The sequence below is a fragment of the Hyperolius riggenbachi genome, chromosome 2, assembly GCF_040937935.1.
Source record: "Hyperolius riggenbachi isolate aHypRig1 chromosome 2, aHypRig1.pri, whole genome shotgun sequence".
Classification (NCBI taxonomy): Eukaryota; Metazoa; Chordata; class Amphibia; order Anura; family Hyperoliidae; genus Hyperolius; species Hyperolius riggenbachi.
Genome location: NC_090647.1, coordinates 495,198,610 through 495,222,504, shown reverse-complemented (window position 1 = coordinate 495,222,504; position 23,895 = coordinate 495,198,610). Strand labels below are relative to the sequence as shown.

The window sequence follows — 23,895 nt, the reverse complement described above, 5'->3', positions numbered from 1 at the left end:
TTAATTGCATACGGGCCAAGGTGTGAAAATATCACCTAGGAGAAAAGTCATTAGAAAAAGTTAATTGCATATGGGCCAATGTATCTATAGTTTACTAATAAAAAAAGTACTGATATTATTAAAGTAAGCCTGAGATAAACAAAAATAAAAAAAAAGGTATGCATACCTGGGGCTTCCTCCAGCCCCCTTCAGGCTAATAGGCCCCTCGCCGTCTCCCTCAGCCTAGATCCTCCGGTGGATGTTTCATTATCTTCGCCATCCGGGGTGTACTGCGCCTGGACTGCGCCTGCTGGCCCAGTCTGGCATCTACCGGAGGAGAACGGCGAAGGACTGATTAGAGGAAGCCCCAGGTATGTCTAATTTTTTTTATTTTTATTTTCATTGTCTTTCAGGGGAAAGGGAGAGAAGATGCCGGTCCATAGGTTTGCAGAAACAAATACTGTAGTACTTTTACTGTGATCTACAGTCATTAGTACAGTATAATCTCGCTATAATAAACTCTGGTATAGTAAACATTCTGGTATAGTAAACTACCTCTCCAGGTCCCGGCCAATCTCCGTCATAAGTCTATGAAAGCAATGCCTGATATAGTAAACTCTGATATATAATAAAACTTCTGTTATAGTAAACATGTTTTCTGGCCCCTACGTGACGCGGACTCTGGGTACAGTAAATGGTGGGCGGTGCATGCGTCATAGGTCAGTGTGAAACACATGGTCCGCTGCTCTCTTCAGGCTGGTTGCAGGTGAGCTGATACCTAATAACATTTGTAAAACAAGAAGAATGGCCCCAGCGCTGGATATACAGTACTGTACAAATACACAGCCTGGGGAATGAGAAATAATGTGAAATAAACAAAAGAGGATGCAGTGTTACCACTTCCACTTTGCAATCACTGATAAAAGTATCATCACAGTCCTCCTATGGGATTGTACGCACTTCCGGCCAACTCTTCTCTTAGTAGTGATGAAGCTCCTAGTAGCATGTGGAGCGCATTACAGATGCGAGTGGCTTATCATGATTAACTGCATTTTCAAAGTGGACCTGAACTCTTGCACAGAACAGAAGGAAAACAGAGAGAAATGCACCCTGTATGTATTTAGAGCGTTTAGCCTGTCTAATTCCCCCTCATTTGTGTATAATCACAAGTTGTAATCTGACCCATTTTTTGAAAGCACTGGGTGTTAACAATATGTCTGCTTCCATGAATCAGGAAGTAGAAACAGTGCAGATTTATTTCAAGATTTGTATCAGCTGTAACGGAGAATTTGTTTTTGTTTTTTTGTTTGAAGATTATACTGTTGTGTAGCTTTTAGAGCAGAGAGGACTGCTGTGTGCAGGTCCACTTTAAGATAGGCTTCATGATTGGCTCAAATGTGCACAGAAAGTTTTGAAGGACACCTGCTGCAAGTTCTGCCTGTGGAGGTATCGGAGCCACTCACAAAAAGTGAGTGGCTGACTCTATTCAGTGGCGGCTGCAATTTTTAAAGGAATTGTCAGGCAAAAAAAAAAAAAAGAAATCAGTTTCACTTACCTGGGGCTTCTACCAGTCCCATGCAGCCATCCTGTGCCCTCGTAGTCACTCACTGCTGCTCCAGTCCCCCGCCGCCAGCTAGTTTCGTTTTTGCCGATCTCAGGGTCAGTGGGCCGCATTGCGTCCATTTTTACGCATTCCCACTGGTGCAGGAAGATTGACACATACATTTTTTAATGTTAGTGGTGCAACGCTAACAATTTTTCGCATTGCACCGCTAACGCTAAAAAATGTATGTGTTAATCTTCCTACACCAGCACGAATGCATAAAAATGGACGCAATGCGGCCCGCTGACCCCGAGGTCGGCAAAAACAAAACTAGCTGGCGGCGGGGGACGGGAGCAGTAGTGAGTGACTACGAGGGCACAGAATGGGTGCATGGGGCTGGTAGAAGCCCCAGGTAAGTGAAACTCATTTTTTTTACCTGACAATTCCATTAAGGAGCCCTGACTACTCTACCAGCAATATGTCCAACCTGGCTATGCAGCCCTAAGGTATACTTAACCTTAAAGTCCACCAAATGTGCAAGTGCTTGTACTGTACCTCCAATGGGAGGACAGAGTTGGCATTTTGCAGCAGAGAATGTACCAGGGCACACTGGGCAATTTCTAGGACAATTTCTGATATAGTAAACCTTTGATATAGTAAACCACTTTCCTGGTCCCTTGGAGTTTAACAAGATTATACTGTACAAGACAGTTTACCATTATTCAATGCTAGCGTTTTATGTAATAAGACACAAATACAATGAACTTCAATATTACCGCAGTTGGGCCCATATGCAATTCACTTTTTCTCCTGAGTCTTTTCCTAGGTGATATTTTCTTGACATAAAATGCCTTTTAAGCCACCTGCAAGCAAGAAAATACTCAAAATAAATTTGATAGTACTTTTTAATCAACTTCTTAGTTCTTTTTGAGATGTAAAATGTTGAAAAGTTAGTTTAAAGAGATGATGAAAATGTCTCCTAGGAGATAACTAAAATATAAACGACCAGAAAGTAGTTGAAAAGGGCTATAAAAATTATTTTGAGCATTTTCTTGCTTGTTGGTTGTTTTAAAGGGATTTCATTGACGAGTTTAAAAATTTCACATAGGAGAAAACTTAGGAGAAAGATTTAAAGGGGTTCTTTCGCGAAAGAAGTAGGCAGTTAAAAAATGTGACAGATGACAGGTTTTGGGCCAGTCCATCTTTTTAAGGGGGATTCTCAGTGCTTTCTTTGTTTTCAACAGCATTTTCTGAACAACAGTTGCAAAATCTAACTGACATAATAGTGTGCAAGTGATTAGGGAGGCCAGCTGGTATCTTGCTATTTTGGCAGTTAAACTGCTGTTCAGGAAATGCTGTTGAAGACAAAGAAAGCCCTTAGAATCCCCCTTAAAAAGATGGACTGGCCCAAAACCTGTCATCTGTCACATTTTTTAACTGCCTACTTTTTTCGCGAAAGAACCCCTTTAATAGCATCTGGCCCCTGGTGTTGTAGAATTTGTCTTGTTTTGTGATGTGAAGAGGTTACCCACAGTATGTGACATTACTACTAGAAGCTTTATTATAAATTACATGTAAACGTTACACAGCTGCCTTTCAGTCACGTGACCATTTCCGGAGAAGCAAAGGCCGTGAGTTGTGAACCGGTGGTCAGGATTCTGCCATGTGATTTCTTGTGTCAGGCCTCTGGCGGGGAAGGAAGAACATCTTATTGACCTCAGTGATGGGGATATCCCGCAGGGCTGGGATGGCATCTTCTTGAGGCTCTTTGATCTGTTGGTTTTTGGCATATGTGTCTACAGGAAGAGGAAAACAGGCATTTTATTTTATAACTAGTTAAAAGGCAGCTCGGTCACAGCCGCTCTCCCCCGCAATGCGCGCCCATACGCATCCCGCTTGCTCATTCCCCACCACTTTCTGAAGTCTATGCACACAGGGAGCTGCTTGCTTGGCAGTTGGAAAAAGATGTTATTTCCCACAATGCAATGAGAACCTCTGTGAACCACACTCAGCAAACTGTCAGATCCAGCCCTGTGTCCTAACTGCCCTGGCTGCGCACATGCTCAGTACAAAAAAAGCCAGGGACACACAACCATTAAGTTGATGACGCAGTGACACTTTCATTTTATTGTATAGGATTGTGCTTATAAAAAGAAAAAACTGATATTTCTTATAAAAAAATAAATATTTATTGGGCGGCCAGGGCGATTTCTGGACATTTTGGCACCCAAGACAAGGCCACAGTTACCCTTTCCACCTCCCCACACACACACCAACTAAATGTATGAATAGGAAGAATGTAGCCTATACTGTATTAACTAGCTTTGCAGACAGAAATGACAAATTGATAGCTTAGATAGAAAAATAATGTTTTTTCAAAACAAATCTATAGGATATTCACACAGAACCGGTTCTCTCATGAAGCAAGGTGAAACATTTGCATCAGGTGCAGAGATTTCAGGGGCAGCATTTTTGTGTGTACCTTCCTGAGGAGGAATGGAGTGGCAGTTTGTTTGTCACAGACTCACAGCCAGCCAGTGTGCTATTGTGGTGTTGAGCTGCAGCATGTCATGTGAGAACATTAAATGAAGCAGAGTAAATTGTAGGGTGCTACGCAATTATTCCAAATCGGGGACCGCGAGGCGCATCCTCACAAGTTTGCCTCAGGCAGCAAAAAAGTCTAGAACCAGTCCTGTATACACATTATTACCAGACCGTATACGGCACACTGGCTCAAACTCACTTAACTCACAGAACACATTTTTCCTATAACTCTTAACCACTTCAGTACCAGCGGTCTCTGGCCCCTTAAGGACCAGATACCACTGGCACCAAAAAATGCCACATAACGACGATTCGCAGCAGTGAATCGCTGCTACCGCCATACACGATACACACCCGTTGCCTCAGCCAACCCACTCTGCCGTCTCTAGGACAGCAGAGCTCTGTGAGCTGGTCAGGAGCCGATTTCATTGGCTCCTGACCCTTATCAATGTAAGCCAATGGGATTGGCTCACAATGATAACTGGGTCAGAAGCCAATGGAATCGCCTCCTGACCAGCTCACAGAGCTCTGCTGTCATACCCACAGCAGGGCGAGTGAGCTGTGGCGGGCAGAGAGCGATGCGATCGTCGGGAACGATGATAATGTGCGGCTGTGGTGAGTTGAAATCTACGCCCTGGCAGGACTAACAGCCTTCAAACAGGGCGTAGATTTCAATCACCGCCGTCCAAAAGCAGTTAAAAGAGGTGTGGCGGCTTCATGTAAAAAATAAAACAGTATATGGTTTGTGTGAAGCCTGGGTCTTTTTTTTCAGGTAGGAATATTGTCCTGGAAGTCCAGGACAGCCCATATAATTATCTAACTGTTCACAGATCGTATGAGACACAGTGCTGATTCTCACGTTCCTCTTCAAGCAGAATGAAGACAAGTCACCTGTCACTGTGTGTATGGAGTCCAGGGGGGCCGTGCTCATCAGATTTATTCCAAACAGGGTCAAATATGCCATCAGCAGAACCACCAGGAGGTATATAGGGACAGCCACAGCCCAATATCTAGCAAAGAAACACAAGGATTGGGAAACACAATTATTAGTTAATGACTCATGTTTATAATGTATCAATATACTGTATGTATTTAGTTCACGTTTCCTATAGCACTGATTACAGAGTACCTAAAACTATTCACAGCACTCCCTCCACAGTGCTGATGAAATATTAGAGCTGTATGTGGCTGGGGACAGTCATGCTAGGTACACACGATACAATTTTCTGTCAGATTTACCTGCCAGATCGATTTTTTTCCCAACATGTCCGATCTGAATTACGATTGGTTTTCCAATCGTTTTTCTGTTCACTTCTATGGAAATCAATCGAACAAAATGCAGATAGGACATGTTGTAAAAAAATCGATCTGGCAGGTAAATCTGACAGAAAATTGTATCGTGTGTACCTAGCATCAGGGAGTTGCAAATAACTGATGCAGGAATATTCTTTTTTATGCAAATGTATTATAGTGAGAGTTGCCAAGTGTGCAGCCAATCACTGGTCCAGGTATGGACAATGAGTCACAAGGGCTCTCCGTCCTGGAACCCACTACAAGTCACCAATGGCAATTGCTGATGTTTTGAATTAACGTTTTATAAGCAATTTCATGAGCGTTTTCTGGCGATTTTGGTAGGGATTTTAAACTTTTTGCCAAAGATTGCGATTTCAATTCTGATTGGTCGTTTTAAATAATAATTTTTTTTTACAGTTTGCAGTAATTCAAAATCACACTCAAATCGCTATGTGTAGCAATTCATGATTGATTTTCCAGTGCTTTAATACTTTACATTGGAGCGCAAAAGCTTCCAAAATGCTGCATGTCCTGCGACTGATTCCCCTAATCGCAATCACTCAACTGGGTTTCTCTCCATCCACTTACATTGGCAAAGCGTTTAGGGAAATTTCTACAATTCGAAGTGATCCCTAAACGCGTAAAAAACAAAAAAACAAAACAAAAAAACGTTCTAGTGGGTTCCTACCCTTCCTCTGTGCAGATAATTACTCATATAGCAATGTGGGTATTTCTTGACAGTCCATACCCCACTAGGAAGTACAGATTCCAGGTTTGCAAAAAGTGCAAATTCAGCTACAATCCCTTTTAAAAGGACATTACGGACTACAGAATAAAGCGGGAAGCTACTTTAATTAATTTTAATTTACAAAAGTCTTTCAAGCACTTAAAATAGTGTGCAGCAGTTTTCAGTGAAAGTGGAGTTTCATTTCAGTCACCCTATACAGCCTATAAAAATGTTTCTGTAACATGTTAGCCAAACAAGACAAAGGAAAGACAAATAACATTTATATCGCGCTTTTCTCCTGGCGGACTCAAAGCGCCAGAGCTGCAGCCACTAGGGCACGCTCTATAGGCAGTAGCAGTGTTAGGGAGACTTGCCAAAGGTCTCCTACTGAATAAGGCCCGGTTCACATTAGCGTTCGCTATCCGGATTATCCGGATCTGATCCGGACCGCATACTGTACAAACGGAACGTACGTTCCGCATAGCAATGCAAAGGCTATGCGGACGTTCACATACGTACGTTCCGTACAGTACGGAGCCGGACCGGATCCGGACTCTTTTCCAACATGCGCTATTTTTTGTGTCCGGATCTCCGGCCCACGCATCTTGACCGGAGCCTGACCTGAGCCTGACAGCACCATCAGGAACACAGAAACCAATGGGAAACAGAAGGCACAGAACACACTGCCTACAAAAACCTGACGTTCTGCCCCACTTCCTATGCGTATCCAAGCGGCCATTTCGGATGGGGACACATGGGCCAAGCATGTCTGGAGTGGAGCAGCAGTGACAGACGTGCTGGAGCTGTTTGGCAGAATATCGGAGGTGGAGGTGATGCCTACAGCGGAGGAACCTGATTGTACATGTGCACCAGGTGCACCTTCTGCTGACCCGAACATTTTTTTATTTATATTTAACTATTTTTTGCCCACGGATCCGGATGGCAGCCTGATGCATGCCTGATACAAACGGACCGGATCCGGATCGGAACCGTACGGTTCTGATCAGGATCAGGTCAGGATCTGATCAGGATCCGGTCCGTTTACTTGCCAAAACACAAGTGTGAACGGGGCCTAAGTGCTGGCTTACTGAACAGGCAGAGCCGAGATTCGAACCCTGGTCTCCTGTGTCAGAGGCAGAGCCCTTAACCAGCAAACAAATTATGTAGGTAGAAGAAAACAAACCAGCCACCAGCAAACAAATTATGTAGGTAGAAAAAACAAAAATAAAAGGTATTACTTGTACAAGACTCTGTTTGTTTTTTGTTCTACCTATACAGCCTAAAAAATCTTTCCAATGTTATCTACATGAGTTTTGTGATAAGGTGCTCAATTTATATGGCTCTGTGGCAGAGTGCGCAGACAGCGTCATATGCATAGCGCCGCCCCCGCACGCCCTTCGCCACCCCTCATCGGATTCCGTCATTGGGATTCAGTCATCCCTGTAATATTAGTGTCGTTCCGTGCATGTGTGCGGCCACCAACAAATTAAAAATGTTTGCGTTGCGCATTGACTTCCATGCATTCTGTCGCTGTGAAGTCACACGGTAATACGCTGTTGACTTTGCGGCGACGATTCAGGTACTTCTGGCATGACACGTTTAGTGTGCTAGGCCCCATACACTTTGTTTGCTGTTGCGTTACCCTGCGTGCAGAAAGGGTAACGCAGCGCAACAAAGTGCCCAAGTGTAAAAGGGGCCTGAACAGGCCAAAAAGTGCCCCACATGCTGGACAAGTTGTAAAGTAAACAAGGTGTAAAGTAAACAATCGTAAGAAAAACAGCATAGCTGATGGTGCAGGGAGAGGTAAAGAGTGATCTAGTTTACATACACGTTGAGGTAATTTAAAGTGTCCAAAATGTCTAAGGACCAGAGAGAGTGAGCCTTTGAAATACTAGTGCAGTTTAAATGGAGGTGACAGCCAACTGTGTATATTATCATTCCTACCCTAGGACGGACGGACGGACGGACGGACGGACGGACGGACGGACGGACGGACGGACGCACGCATGCACACACACACGCTTTTAACTTGCTAAAAATAGACCCATTATGGCAAGTTCAAGTACCTCCCTAAAGCCAACCTAGAGCTACGAGTTCCACAAGTTAAGAATCAAGGTTATAAATAATGAATCTCTGATATGTCATAGGCCATATTATACAAGCTTAAAGAGACTCCGTAACAAAAATTGCATCCTGTTTTTTATCATCCTACAAGTTCCAAAAGCTATTCTAATGTGTTCTGGCTTACTGCAGCACTTTGTACTATCACAGTCTCTGTAATAAATCAACTTATCTCTCTCTTGTCAGACTTGTCAGCCTGTGTCTGGAAGGCTGCCAAGTTCTTCAGTGTTGTGGTTCTGCTATGAACTCCCCCTTCCAGGCCACTCTATGCACACTGCCTGTGTATTATTTAGATTAGAGCAGCTTCTCTCTTCTCTCTTATCTTTTACAAAACTGGATAAATCGTCCTCTGAGCTGGCTGGGCTTTCACATAGTGAGGAACTACAGACAAGGGCAAAGCTGTTTGCAGGAAAAAAAGAGCAGCCTGAAACTTCAGTGCATAAGAGATGCAGGGGGAAAGAAACACACAAATGATCTCTTGAGATTCAAAAGGAATGCTGTATACAGCCTGCTTGTGTATGGATGTATTTTCTATGTGTGGACATACTGTACATCAACCTACTTCCTGTTTTGGTGGCCATTTTGTTTGTTTATAAACAAACTTTTTAAAACTGTTTTTAACCACTTTTAATGCGGCGGGGAGCGGCGAAATTGTGACAGAGGGTAATAGGAGATGTCCCCTAACGCACTGGTATGTTTACTTTTGTGCGATTTTAACAATACAGATTCTCTTTAATGCGTTGCACAAACAGGGGGAGGAGTGTTAAGAGAAAATGTAATAAATAGGCAGCTGATCCCAGCACTGGTCACAAGGACGCAATTCTCCTTCGAGACCGCACGCCTGTCCGTGAACTTACGTGACCACACTGCACAGGCAGTAGCGAGCGCACTGTTGACCACTGCCCACGCAGTAGCTCGGAAGTCGCCTACGCACAGAAGAAAAAGCCCTGCATGAACGGCTCCATGCAACTGCGCTGGTGTGTGCGGACCTGCACAATGCAGCCGCACTAATACACGGATGAGAGCGCGGCCGCTGGATTGGCGCATTCACACAAACCTATTCAACAAGTGATTGTCGATTAGGTCCAGAGGGTCCCAGTGCTGGAACAGCGAGCTTGAATGGGATGGTGGAAGCCTCTGCAGTATCCAGAGGCTTCCCTCTAAAGGTGCATACACACATCAGACTATAGTCTTTGGAAAATGAAAGATCACAGACCAATCTTACCCCCTTCATGTAGTATGAGAGCCATACCTACACAGTCTTTTCTATGGAGCTGAACTCCACATCAGAAAAAAATCTTTGCAAGATGCTGCACACACAGATGCTGTACAGATACAAAAGATCAGTATCTGCAAAAGATCTGTTCCTGCCAAAGATCCGTTCCTGCAAAATGCATTCATAGTCTATGAGATCTGCAGATCATCATACACACCTTGTTTAAAGGGGAACTGAAGAGAGAGAGGTATATGGAGGCTGTCATGTTTATTTCCTTTTAATCAATACCAGTTGCCTGGCAGCCCTGCTGGTCTATTTCTCTGCATAATGCAATCGATATCCGCACAATGTTTTCCAAAAATCCAAAAGTATATTTATTCAGGACGTATCCCAATCATGTAAAAACGAGTAAATTTTTACGCAATGAACCAGTAATGCGTAAAAATGTATGTGTTAATGTTCCTGCACTAGCGGGAATGCGTACAAATGTACGCAATGCGTCCCGCCGACCTCCGAGGTCGCCAAGCTGCCAGCGGGGGACTGGAGCAGCAGTGAGTGACTACGAGGGCACAGGATGGCTGCATGGGGCTGGGAGAAGCCCCAGGTAAGTGAAACTCATTTTTTTTATTTTGCTTGGACATTTCCTTTAAGTCTCTAAGCTTTACTCCTAATTTGCCTTCAGGTTAATTGGCTGGTAGACTATCTGTCCAAAACTTCTTTAGTTAGCTGAATGAAATATTTTTATGCCCAAGAACCTGATCCACAAGACAGAATTCCTTCTTAGACAACATCAGGGAAGTATTGCGTAACCATGGAAACTCTTTAGAAAGTGACCTGAGAAACAACATTCAGTGCTGCATCAACACAGCACCAAGAAAGTGTCAGCTGAGGCAGGAAGGCCTCCTGTCAGCAGGCACTATTGTGCACTGCTGTGCAGTATCCATGGGAAAGGCTGCAGATGATGGGCTTTGTGTACTGAAAGAAGTGCTATTTTGTCCCTGTTTTTAGCTGACAAATTTGGTCTGTTTTTGTCCCACTTACCTCCAGGTGAGTATCCATGGTTACATCATTTTACCTGATGCTGTGCAGAAAGGAATAAACGCACAGTGGATCAAATATCCAGCCAAGGAAATCTATGGTTTTCTTCTATTCTTTCAGAACTGGGGCTGCTTAGTTCAGCTCAATATAGCAGGCGGCCACACCCATGCAGGAAAGTCAGCACAATAGAGCCTGTTAAAAGTTGCACATAAGAGTAATGGCCCGTACTCACGGGCTGCAGAAGTGGCCTGTTGCCAGCACACGTGAGCGTGCTAGCGACAGGCCGGCGACAGCTTCTCTCCAGGTCCCTCCGCGTACACACGCGGAAGAGGGACCAGCGGCGAGACGGAAGCTGTCGCCGACGTTCCTCCTCCCCCCGCCGGAAGCTTCATTTACCTCTATGGAGGTTGCTGTCGCTAGTCCGCGCACTCACGCGGACTAGCGACAGTTGCGGCGGAGGTGCGGCGGCGACTGTTGCCATGCGATTGAAACTTTCAATCGCATGGCGACAAGAGCGACGGGCGACAGTTCGGGGTGCGCGCGCGTGCAACGGCCCATACTCACGGGCGACCTGTCGCCGCAACACGCGCGCGCCGCGTGTTGAGGCGACAAAAGTCCCTCGTGAGTATGGGCCATAAGCCCACGTTCACACTTCACACGTTGCTGTCCGTATTTCGGCAATGCGTGCAGGATGCAGACGCACGAACATCAGAAGTGCATAGACTGCACTGTGATGTTCACACTGCATGCGTTCCGTACCAGTGCGGTGTGCAAACACATGCTGCACGCATATTTTCCCAAAATGCACGGCTGACCCATTCACTTTCAGTGAATAGGATCAGCCAGACAACGCATGCAAACGGAGATGGCGTGCGATTGTACACGTTGCGGTCCAATCGAGCGGCCATCTGCGTTTGACAATGTGAACAAGGCCTTAAGACATAAAACAATAACTGTTGACATGCTTTACAATGCAAATATCAGACCTGGAGTAGATTTAAGTTTTTTAAACTTTCTCTTGCTGCAGTACAAAATTATGAGTTAGGGTACATACACACATCAGACTAAAATGAAAGATCACAGACCAATCTTACCACCCTTCATGTAGTATGAGAGCCATACTCTACACAGTCTTTTCTATGGAGCTGAACTCAACATCAGAAAAAAATCTTTGCAAGATGCTGCACACACAGATGCTGTACAGACACAAAAGATCAGTATCTGCAAAAGATCTGTTCCTGCCAAAAATCCATTCCTACAAATTGCAATGATAGTCTATGAGATCTGCAGATCAGCATACACACATGATTTAACTGACATTCATCTGCAGATCTGCAGATCTGAAAATCCATCCTGGTGGATCTGATCTGCAGATGAATGTCAGTTAAATCATGTGTGTATGATGATCTGCAGATCTCATAGACTATCATTGCAATTTGCAGGAATGGTTTTTTGGCAGGAACAGATCTTTTGCAGATACTGATCTTTTGTGTCTGTACAGCATCTGTGTGTGCAGCATCTTGCAAAGATTTTTTCCTGATGTGGAGCTCAGCTCCATAGAAAAGACTGTGTAGAGTATGGCTCTCATACTACATGAAGGGTGGTAAGATTGGTCTGTGATCTTTCATTTTAGTCTGATGTGTGTATGTACCCTTAGTAACCACACAGCAAGCACCTCTTTTTCCTGCAGTTTGGCCTCGTTTCTAATAATAATCCCCCCCCCCCCCCCCCCCCTCTCTGCCGTTATTTATCTAGGGGAACGTGAAGGAAATCAAGTGTGTGTTTGAAGAACAGTGCCCCCCCCCTGCTGATGAAATCTTTTGTTTGCTCATTGCTACTGCTAGTTACATCAGTTCTTTTTTTTGCTAATTACAGCAGGCCTTTTCTGAGGCCTTGGAAGTAGGGCACTAAAGACCTCTAATAAACATTTAAATATAAAAAGAAGAGGTAGAATGGATTTTTTAAAGTAATGAGCCACATTGTTAGCATGCACTTTTAACTCAATTCACTTTAAAGGACCATTTAAAGGAAAATTGTAAAATTCAAAATACATTTGTATAATGTGTGTTAGCATATAATTATATAAAACTATATAATAGAGTAAGTGCCTCAACCTTCGAGCAAGAAGAAGAAGTACTTTGCATGAGAAAATGTATGCGTGCTCAATCACCAAGTTTTAGGCTTCTTTTCCACGGACTGTTGAGCTGTGTGCTCAGCAAGCAGTTACCAGGCAGCAGCAAGCAGTTACCAGGCAGCAGCAAGCAGTTACCAGGCAGCAGCAAGCAGTTACCAGGCAGCAGCAAGCAGTTACCAGGCAGCAGCAAGCAGTTACCAGGCAGCAGCAAGCAGTTACCAGGCAGCAGCAAGCAGTTACCAGGCAGCAGTGAGCAGATACCAGGCAGCAACAGGCAGTTTCCAGGCAGCAGCAAGCTGTTACCAGGCAGTAGTGAGCAGTTGTAAGAGTTTGAGAGGCATGTTACTGCCTAGCAACTGTCCGTGGAAAAGAGGCCTACCCTAGCAAGTCTGGCTTTGCAAATCTGGCCTAATTGGCTATTCATGAGGCAATGCTCATGCAAATATGCATTTGCTTTTGCATGCCAAACTATGCAGGGTCAAAAAACCAATACTGCAAAGCGGTCGCCCTGCTACATGCCAGTGATGAGCGAAAATGCAAAAATTTGTTTCGATAAATTTTTACCGAATTTTCGCCTAATTTCGTTTTGACAGGCAAATTTTCCATCTAATTTTTTCACGTTAATTTTCGCCTAAGGCCAGTCATTTTCGCATTACTTGCGTATGATTGCGGACATTTTCCACATAAGGGCATTAGCGCCCGCATTCAGAGAAGTTTCTTGCGCATTATTGCGGGCATTTTTCCGTATAAACGTCCGCATAGGATTAAATTTCCATGCGGATTATTGTGGACATTTTTCCGCATAAGGGCATAAGCATCCGCATACAATGAATTTTCGATGCTGGTCGAAAATGCAAATATTTCTGAAGATTTTCGTGAAAATTCGCCAAAAAACGAAAACGGGATTTTCGAGGCGAAAATTCGCAAGCAACACTGCTACATTAGCACTATCCAGGCGCGCCACGGGGAGGATTCCCAATGCCCCCCTTTTATACAACCGGGGGGACCACAGGGTCCCAGGCTCTCTCACTGCCTGGGAACCACTGCGACACCCCGCCCCCCAAGCGTGGCCAGCGTCGGGGAGAGCCGTCCACACCCACCTCCCAATGTTAAAAACAGGCACTTACCTTAACGTCCATTGCATTGGGGGGGGGGTCGCCTGCGGCACCTAGCCTCCCCCTCCGGGGTGCCGCTGTGGTTCCCGCGGTCCCTCCGGTTGTATAAAAAGGGGGCATTGGGAATCCTCCCTGTGGCACTCCTGGATAGTGCTAATGTAGCATGTAGCAGTGTTGCTTGCGAATTTTCGCCTAAGTCATTTTCGCATCGAAAATCCTGTTTTCGTTTTTTGGCGAATTTTCACGAAAATCTTCAGAAATATTTGTGTTTTTGACCAGCATCGAAAATTCATTGTATGCGGATGCTTATGCCCTTATGCGGAAAAATGTCCACAATAATCCGCATGAAAATATAGACTATGAATGTATTTTGTAGGTACTGATCTTTTGCAGGAACGGATCTTTTGCAGATAATGATCTTTTGAATGTGTACAGCAACTTTGTGTGCAGCATCTTGCAAATATTTCTAGCTAATGGGGAGTGCAGCTCAATAGAATAGACTGTGTAGGTGTGGCTCTGATACTACATGGAAGGGGGTAAAATTGGTCTGTGATCTTTCATTTTTCCAAAGACTTTTATCTGATGTGTGTACCCACCTTTATTCTTCTTGCTTCAAGGTTGAGGCACGTACTCTATTAGATAGATAGAAGATGCGGCGTATGCTACGACGCGGGACGGCTAGTATAAAACTATTTTTCTTTCTATGTGTGGCTATGGGCTTTAAGATCATCCTTTGTACAGAAACTCTACACACACTAGTACTCACTTTTGAGGCCAGTATGTCAGTCCTAAGGAATGCAGCCATGATTCAGGAACAAAAGCCCAGGTCAGGTACAGAACTGGAAAGCAAGGAGAGACATTAAATAGACAATGAATAATAGCATCATCTCTAGACTGGTTGCATCAGGGCCGGGCCGAGGCAAGAGAGTCTCAAGCCTAGTGGCGCAGTGTAAGAGGGGGCACACAACACACTCAGCTACCATTCCCCTGTTGTGTTTGAAGCAGAGATAAATAATAAAAGGGTATACATGGCACTGACTGCAAGCCAGATAACTAGGGGGCGCCTCTTAGCCTAATAGCAATTCGTGTGTGACGGCTGGGGTGGGATGGATGGAGGGGCGCACTTTGGTGTCCTGGTATTGGGTGCTGGAGGACCTTGTCCCGGCTCTGGGCTGCATCACCTAAATAATGGGTGCTGGTCCTATAAGTTTTAAGCAATTACAGCTTTCTGTGGCTTCCAGTGTCCTTCCTGTTCCCCCATTACAACATCTTTAGGGCCTTTTTCCACTAGCCTGCGATTTGCGATTTGCTTCTGATCGCAAATCGCAAGGTGCATTAAACTAATGGAAACTGCAGCAACAATTTCCATTAGTGCGATCCGATTGCGATGCGATTTTGGTCAAAGCGCAATCGTCGTCCTGCCGCGTTTTGTATGCGATTGAGCTGGACTATAATGAGTATAGTAGCTCAATCGCAATCGCAATCGCATGGTGGAAATTTAAACGCGATTGCGATCGCGATTGGAATCGCGATCGCAATCGCGATCACATTTCATAGTGGAAAAGGGCCCTTAGGCCTCTTTTCCACGGGCAGTTGGTAGGCAGTGAAATGCCTCTCAAACTCTCACAACTGCTTCCTGCTGCCTGGTGTCTGCTCACTGCAGCCTGGCAACTGCTCACTGCTGCCTGGTAACTGCTTGCTGAGCACACAGGTCAACTGCCCATGGAAATGAGCCCTTAATTATGTGACAGCTGGGCAGTTGAACCCCTCACTCTTGAAGCACTCGTGGCTGTGAATAAGCACATATACACTGATCACGTGCAAAGTTCATGAATCGTGTATGCCCAGTAAAAGTGAATGAGTGAATCTGTACTGGGAATGCACAAGTTCATGAACCGCACATAACTAGTAACAGGAATCATTCATGCGCAAAGGAAAGAAAGATGAGTACGAGTGATTCCTTTAGCTGTTTCGCAGATGCATGGTATGCTCGTTCTAAGCCACGAACATATAGGACTAATAACGATTATTTAATTATACAATAAAATGTCTGTTCAGGTTCACTTAAGGCCCCTTGGACACTACGACGTTGTGTTGCTGTCCTCTGCCGTTCCCTGGCACAGTGGGCATTGATCTGAAGGACACCAGCACAGTACTCATGGTGTGACGCGAAAAGTGTTTCAGGCCACACAGAGGCAGTGGCGAGTTGCTGAGCAGTACCGCACGGCACACAACTGCATCGGAGTAAATGGTACCGCAACAAGCAACAATCTATAACTTGATGAGGTAGCAATGTGGCGCGCATTGCGTATAATGATGGAATCAGGTGACACACTCCCTGTCTGGAAGTGCACGTGACTGAGGGGTCATAGGCAAGTGACATTTGATGTACACGTTCTAAAGGAGCGGGGGGTGGGGGAAAGGGGCGGACTCATGTAAATTTCCCTGTTCCTATTCTAACACGAGCACAGCCACACTGCACACGTACGGGCATGGCCGCACTTGCGCAGTAGCACAAAGCCACTCATTGCTTACTGTGCAGGCACAGGGATACCCACGCAGGCGCAGTACGCCCGCACTCATGTCTGAAGAGGAGCGTGGCCCCAATGTGATTATCGACAAGCCCTTGTCAGTAATCTGCAGGGGGTCCATGCTCAGCAACTGTGAAATGGAGGATGGTGTGGGAAGCCTGTATATGATCCAGAGGCTTCCTTCTTCTTTGGTAAGTACTTACTTTCTTAGCTATTTTACACGATAGGCACACATTAATGTAGAAATACCTCATGTCATCAGCTATAATGTCTTTTATACTTACTGAATCCACACCAGGAAGCCACATAGAGGACAAAGCCATAGATGGCTCTCTCAGGGAGAGGAGATGGGGAATTCTCCACCATATTGTCACCTACAAGAGAAAAACACAAAATACACTTATTGGAATGAGCAACACGATCTTCAGTTACCAAAGAGACTTTTATGTATTCTGCCCACAGTGACCAGTCTAATTGCTACTTTTTTATTCTAGTTTCTGATGCTGCTTCAGAACCATGAAACACAGCTACAGCTGCTAATAGTTTTAAAGCGGAACTGAAAGGTCTTTAAAAAAATAAGCGTTTTACTTACTTCGGGCGTCTGCCAGCCCCCTGCAGGCGACCTGTGACCGCGACGTGACATACCGATCCAGCGTTCCGCCACCGCGGCTCACTTTTCTTCTCATAGTGGAAGCTGACTTCTAAGTTGACCTCCACTGCACCCTGGCCACACGTATCCTCATACGCATTCACATAGCCAGGAGCGTCCTGCGCAGGCGCAGTACGAAAAAATCTCTACTGTGCCTGCGCAGTATGCTCCTGGTGTCGGGAGTGTGAATGAGGATGTGCACGACCAGGGCCGCACAGGCGCAGTGGTCACCCACTGCGCTAAGTGCAGGTGATCCGCAGCGTGAGAACGGAATATCGGTATGTCACATCGTGGGGACAGGTCGGCTGCAGGGGGCTGGCAGAAGCCCCAGGTAAGTGAAACTCTTATTTTTAAAGACCTTTTAGTTTCGCTTTAATTGTAATATCTAAATAGTTTTAAGTTGTAATATAATATCGTGATCAAATGATAGTTTAAGTGTGTTGTGCATTTATTTGTACAATTAAAACAAACCACAACCCCCCCTTACTGGGACCGATAGCCCTAGAACGGAGGCAGTGGGGAGGACAGCGAGGGACTCGGCGTTGGTTATGGTGGCTGGAGGAAGCCCCGGGTAAGTATCAAATCTTTCTTTTTTTCTCAGGTGTACTTTAATGGCACCAGAAAAGTCAGATTTTTCAAATGTTAAAATTAAAAAAAAGATTATTTGTAATTCTTGAATTGAAATTTTAAAAAACTGTATGGTGTGTGGCCACCTTAAGAAGTTGACTTTCAATGAGTACTGCTGGTGATTTGTTGAGTTCCGGGGACTCTACTGTATTTAGTTACTTGCAGGTCTCATAGCTGTGCTTTCTGGAATTAGCACTCATTTTTGGGGATGTCAGGATTAGCAGTCGGCAGACTAGGCACACTCACCGTCACTGCTACACAAAGGCTGCAAACTCGGCACGTTACTGTGCAAGAGAGAACTGGAAGAATAACAAAGAAGCAATAGAGGCTCAAAGAAAGACATCATAACAAGTGTGTGATTTCCATCTGCAAGACTCTGCCAAGTATTTCACTCAACCCTACCGCATCACGGTATCATGTACATCAGAAAACAAGCTCATGTGGGCTTCTTCACCACAGTGTAGTAGATGAGCACTATTACACAGAATGAGGGCTGGGGCACACTAAACATCACATCGCTAGCACTTTGTGTGAGCGTTTTGTTAGCAACTTGAGCTGCATTTTCCACCGATTAAGTTAACACATATACTATGTATTGGAGTCCAAATGCTCACAAAATGCTGCATATCCTGCGATTTCCAAAATCACAAACACTCTAGTGGACTCAACACCATAGACTTACACTAGCAAAGCGTTATTGAAAGCGCTGGCGATTGTTGGAGCATCAAAAATGTGCCCAAAAATGCTCTAGTGTGCTCCAGCCCTGAAACTTGTAGGAACATTCTAATAAAATCCTGACTCTTGCCTACTATGCTCTTTGCAATCCTTCTTATTTAAATAACCTTATTTCCAGATACCAACCTATATGCAATCTCCAGTCTGCTAACATTGTTCTTCTGAGTTCCACTCTGGTCACCTCTTCTCACATCTGCCTACAAGACTTCTCTCGATCCTCTTCCCTCCTCTGGAACTCCCCAACCTCAACACATCCAACGATAACCCTTTTAAAGGGAACCTAAACTGAGAAGGATATGAATTTTTCCTTTTAAAATAATACCAGTTGCCTGACTCTCCTGCTGATCCTGTATCTCTAATACTTTTAGCCACAGCCCCTCAACAAGCATGCAGATCAGGTGCTCTGACTGAAGTCAGACTGGATTAGCTGCATGCTTGTTTCAGGTGTGTGATTCAGCCACCACTGCAGCCAAAGAGATCAGCAGGACTGCCAAGCAAATGGTATTGTTTAAAATGAAACATCCATATCCCTCTCAGTTAAGGTTCCCTTTAAGGCGCAACCTGAAAAATCACCTCTTCAGGCAAGCACACCATTTTACCATCTCATACACCGCTTGCCTTCACCTACTGTCCTATCCCTTAGACTGTAAGGCCGTTTGGCAAGGGTTCACTTTCCCCTTCTATCTGGGCAACGTTGTTAATAGTCATGATTTTCCTGTATAAATCGTTGGTTGTTATGATAAAAAATGTCAGTTAAATATATCATATAGGAGACACACACAGTGATATTTGAGAAGTGAAATGAAGTTTATTGGATTTACAGAAAGTGTGCAATAATTGTTTAAACAAAAGTAGGGCCCGTTCAAACTGCACGCGTTTCCAGCCGCGTTTTGGAAACGCGTGCAGGAGGCCGACACGCACGACATCAGACATACGCACTGTCTGATGTTCACACTACATGCGTTCCGGACCTGTGCGGTCCGGGAACGCATGCTGCACGCAGATTTAGCAAAAACGCGCGGCTGTCCCATTCACTTTTCAGTGATGGGATCAGCCACGCAACGCATACAAACGCGGATGGCGCGCGTTCGTACGCGTTGCGTTCCGCATGCGTGGCCATCCGCGTTTGTAATGTGAACCGGCCCTTAGGCAGGTGCATAAATTTGGGCACCACAAAAAAGAAATGAAATCATTATTTAGTAGATCCTCCTTTTGCAGAAATTACAGCCTCTAAACACTTCCTGTAGGTTCCAATGAGAGTCTGTATTCTGGTTGAAGGTAGTTTGGACCAATCCTCTTTACAAAACATCTCTAGTTCATTCAGGTTTGATGGCTTCCCAGCATAGAAAGCTCCCTTTAGCTCACACCACAGATTTTCAATTATATTCAGGTCTGGGGACTGAGATGGCCATTCCAGAACATTGTACTTGTTCCTCTGCATGAATGCCTTAGTGGATTTTGAGCCGTGTTTAGGGTCGTTGTCTTGTTGAAAGATCCAGCCCGGGCGCAGCTTCAGCTTTGTCACCAATTCCTGAACATTGGTCTCCAGAATCTACTGATACTGCATGGAATCTATGCATCGCCCAACTTTGACAAGATTCCCAGTCCCTGCACTGGCCACACAGCCCCACAGCATGATGCAACCACCACCCTATTTTACTGTAGGTAGCAGGTGTTTTTCTTGAAATGCTGTATTGTTTTTCCTCCATGCATAATGCCCCTTGTTATGCCCAAATAACTAAATTTTAGTTTCATCAGTCCACAGCACCTTATTCCAAAATGAAGCTGGCTTGTCCAAATGTGCTTTAGCATACCTCAAGAGGCTCCGTTTGTGCTGTGGGCAGAGAAAAGGCTTCCTCTGCATACAGCGTCTCCTTGTGTAAAGTGCACCAAATGGTTGAATGATGCACAGTGACTCCATCTGCAGCAAGATGATGTTGTAGGTCTTTGGTGTTAGTCTGTGGGTTGACTCTGACTGTTCTCACCATTCGTCGCTTCTGTTTATTCGAGATTTTTCTTGGTCTGCCACTTTGAGCCTTAACTTGAACTGAGCCTGTGGTCTTCCATTTCCTCAATATGTTCCTAACTGTGGAAACAGACAGCTGAAATCTCTGAGACAGCGTTCTGTATCCTTCCTTTAAACAATGATGATGAACAATCTTTGTCATCAGGTCATTTGAGAGTTGTTTTGAGACCCCTATGTTGCTACTCTTCGGAGAAATTTAACAGGGGATGGAAACTTACAACTGACCCCCTTAAATACTCTTTCTTATAAATGGATTAAAGGTAACCTCCAGACTAAAAATCGACTCAGCAGCACTGAAAAGGCCTGGTGTTTCTTTAACAGTTTCACAGCATCAGAACTTTGTTTCTCTTATACAAGTCTCATTTTTAGCTGCACAGAAGAAAACTGCCCGGGCAGTTTTCCCCTTATGCTGTGCAAAGCATGATGGTATTTCTGATGTTGTTGTTCTCGTTCTGCTGTTTTGGTGCAATTTTTTTTTTTACATTTTGAATTTGACATTTGAAGCCTAGTGTGTGCAGCTGGGAGGGGTTATCAGGACACAGGACAGTTGGAACTGTGTCTCATGCTCCCTGTCACCTCCTTTCAACCAAAAAGATGACTGCCCCCATGAATCACAAACATTTGCCTGTTCTTTTAAAACAGGGTGGGTAAAAGATTATATTACCTATCTATTCTAATTAACATAACTAATGTAACTTAATAACAGTATGTTTGTTTAGGCTGAAGTTCCCCTTTAACCTGTGTATGTAGGTCGGGGTCGCTGAGTTTACCAAGCCAATTTGAGTTCCAATAATTAGTTCTACAGTTTTTGGAATCAATAAAATGACAACAGTGCCCAAATTTATGCACCTGCCTAATTTTATTTAAACAATTATTGCACACTTTCTGTAAATCCGATAAACTTAATTTCACTTCTCAAATATCACTGTGTGTGTCTTCTATATGATATATTTAACGGACATTTTTTATCGTAACAAGCAACGATTTATACAGGAAAATCATGACGATTAACAAGGTTGCCCAAACTTTCGCATCCCACTGTATACCCCTGTGTAAAAATCTATACATTTATTTATCGCATCAGCTGTAATCCACCATTGTCTAAGGCCCCTTGCACACTGGCATTGTGAACCTGCGTTACGTTACCCTTTCTTACTGCAAGGTGCAGCGAGTGCAATATAAGTCATGGAGACTTGCGGAGTTATCGCAGTGCAGTGCGAAGCACCGAAAGCATCCAATCTGACGCAAAGTTTGCAGCGCATTACATCATGAACCATGCTTACTGCACAGATTGTGCAGTAACGCAAGTCAATGGGTGACGCAGCAAGTGTGCACGACGGGACCGCAGTCCGAAGGTGTGGACCCACGAGAATTAGAATTCTAGCGATGTACTTCCAGCAGGGAGTCCGTCACTAACCAGGGAGCGGGCCTATGCATATGACCCTGTAGCCGCACAGTGGCGCAGGGCTATATGAAACCCTTATTCATGCACCGCATCGCTCACATCCAGTGTAAAACCAGCCTTATTGTTAACAGTGTGACACATCGGGGTGGCGGTATACATGCTAGGTTTTCAGCTTAATCCTCATGCACACACATACAGGACTGTCACCCAACAGGAATCTGGACTCGATTCTCCAGTCATTAGTGCAGGACGAGGCTGTACAGACCTGTCACTAGCCTGCAGATTAGCAGTGTGTTCTGTTGCTATGCAGGGGGAGGAGGGCCGCACAAAGGAACAGGTGGAGTGGGTAGAAGAGCAGTACGCTCACTGAGTTGACCTGCCAGGCAGATGAACCGCCAACACATTGAGGGCTGCGGGGCCACTGTACACACACTAGATTCTCAGAAGAGTGGTTGCTTCAGCCGAGAGACCTCTAGCGTGTGTACAAGGCTTTACTGTTATATACAGAGTTACAGACTACCCAGCAAACTCATGGTGAACCAGAACATAGTGTTATGCAAAACAAAAGTTTGCCTTCTTAAAACACAAGGTATTTGCGATAATTCAGGTTGGAGGGAGCATATGAGGTCTCCCACAATGCATCACTGCTGAATAGCTGAATATGCAAATCATCCCTTGGAAGCTAGCCACACCTCCAGAGCTGCTAGAATGTAATGATGTGTCAACTTTTTAATTGTACAGAGCCACAATTATCCAACATGCATACAGACTGTTTTGGATTGGTTGATCCTCATCAGTGCATGGCATAGATTAACATGGCTCTATGGAGTAGGACTTGAAACAGCCAGAGTTACAAACTACCCAGCAAGCTCATGGTGAACCAGAACTCCCAGGAGTGTATAAGGGGCTACAAAGGACCCAAAAGCCCTCTTACTAAAATGCTATGGAAAACAACAGTTTGCCTTCTTGAAGGGAACCTGAAGTGAGAGGGATATGAAGGCTGCCATATTTATTTCCTTGCAAACAATGCCTGTTTGGCAGCCCTCTTGATCTTTTGGCATAAGTTGTGTCTGAGTCAAAACCCTGGAGTACCTAATCTGCTGCATGCTTGTTCAGGGTCTACGGCTAAAAGTATTAGAGGCAGAGGATCAGCAGGGCTGCCAGGCAACTGGTATTGCTTAAAAGGAACTAAATATGGAAGCCTCCATGTCCCTCTCACCTCGGGTTCCCTTTAAAACAGAAGGTATTTGTGATCATTTGGGTTGGAGTGAGCTATACTGTTATATACAGTAACCTTATGTGATGATCTAATCTCCTTGCTATCTGCATATACTACGTATGGTACATTATGTCATGTGAGGTATTTTTCCCATAGGATTTTGCAGAACAGAAGATCATATCGGGAGGAAAAAATTATGCTGCTAACAGAGAAATCCAGAGACACTTCAAACAGTTTTTGGACTTTGGTTTGTTTTCCAGTCAAGTGTAACTAAATAAACACATTCTCAGATGATCTGCCAGGTAGCTGATGGCTGATAGCAGTTTGAGGAGGGGTAAAAAGTCACAAAAAGTTCAGCACAATAAATCAGCAGCCTGGCTGAGGCGCTATTAGCGAAGAGATGGTCAATGTGAGGTCAGCGGGTGCTGAGGATATACACTATGGGGGCAGATTTATCAAAGAGACCTGATACAGAGGGGTTATCAGGGTAGCAGCATATACAGGAGAGGAAAACACACAGAACCTGAACTGGATTTCATTTATGCTTTTTTGGGAGCGTTTGGTAATAGATGACAATTTCCTGTTTTATAAACAAATATTTTTTAATAATAACTTGTTACAGAAGCAGACAAAGGCCTGGAACCCACTTGCAGCCTTTTCTAAGCACTTGTGATTTGTAAAGCTCTTGCTAGTGCAATGCTATGGGGGATTTAAAAAAAAAATCCCATCCTTCAAGTGGGATCACACCCATAGCATTACATTAGCAAGAACTTTTCAAATCACAAGCGCTTAGAAAAGCGCAGCTAGTGGGCTCCAGGCCTAAATAGCCCTCTACTGAAAAATCACTGCAAGGTACAGTACTATCTTTCTAATAAGGAATTTGCAAACTATAGGTGTGCTTACTAAGCAGTGTGTATGAGGTGGAACTGCTCTTCTGAAGCCGCGACCCCCCCTCCCCCCCACACACACACGCATTTTCTTCCATTTTAGGCC

The 23,895-nt window shown here is 44.6% G+C and overlaps 1 protein-coding gene across 3 annotated transcripts in view; it reads right to left on the bottom strand.

Moving 5' to 3' along the window:
• Nucleotides 1-3,060: 3,060 nt before the first annotated feature.
• PIGP (phosphatidylinositol glycan anchor biosynthesis class P) overlaps nucleotides 3,061-23,895 on the bottom strand; it is a 34,443-nt gene continuing 13,608 nt past the window's right edge. For all 3 annotated transcript variants that reach the window (XM_068270426.1, XM_068270427.1, XM_068270425.1), the window contains 4 exons: nucleotides 16,526-16,615; nucleotides 14,477-14,549; nucleotides 4,958-5,076; nucleotides 3,061-3,318 (listed from right to left, as the gene is read on the bottom strand). In XM_068270426.1, the coding sequence (XP_068126527.1) occupies nucleotides 3,173-3,318; nucleotides 4,958-5,076; nucleotides 14,477-14,549; nucleotides 16,526-16,607 (420 nt within the window). In that variant the 5' untranslated portion in view covers nucleotides 16,608-16,615 and the 3' untranslated portion in view covers nucleotides 3,061-3,172. The remainder of the gene's footprint in view (nucleotides 3,319-4,957; nucleotides 5,077-14,476; nucleotides 14,550-16,525; nucleotides 16,616-23,895) is intronic.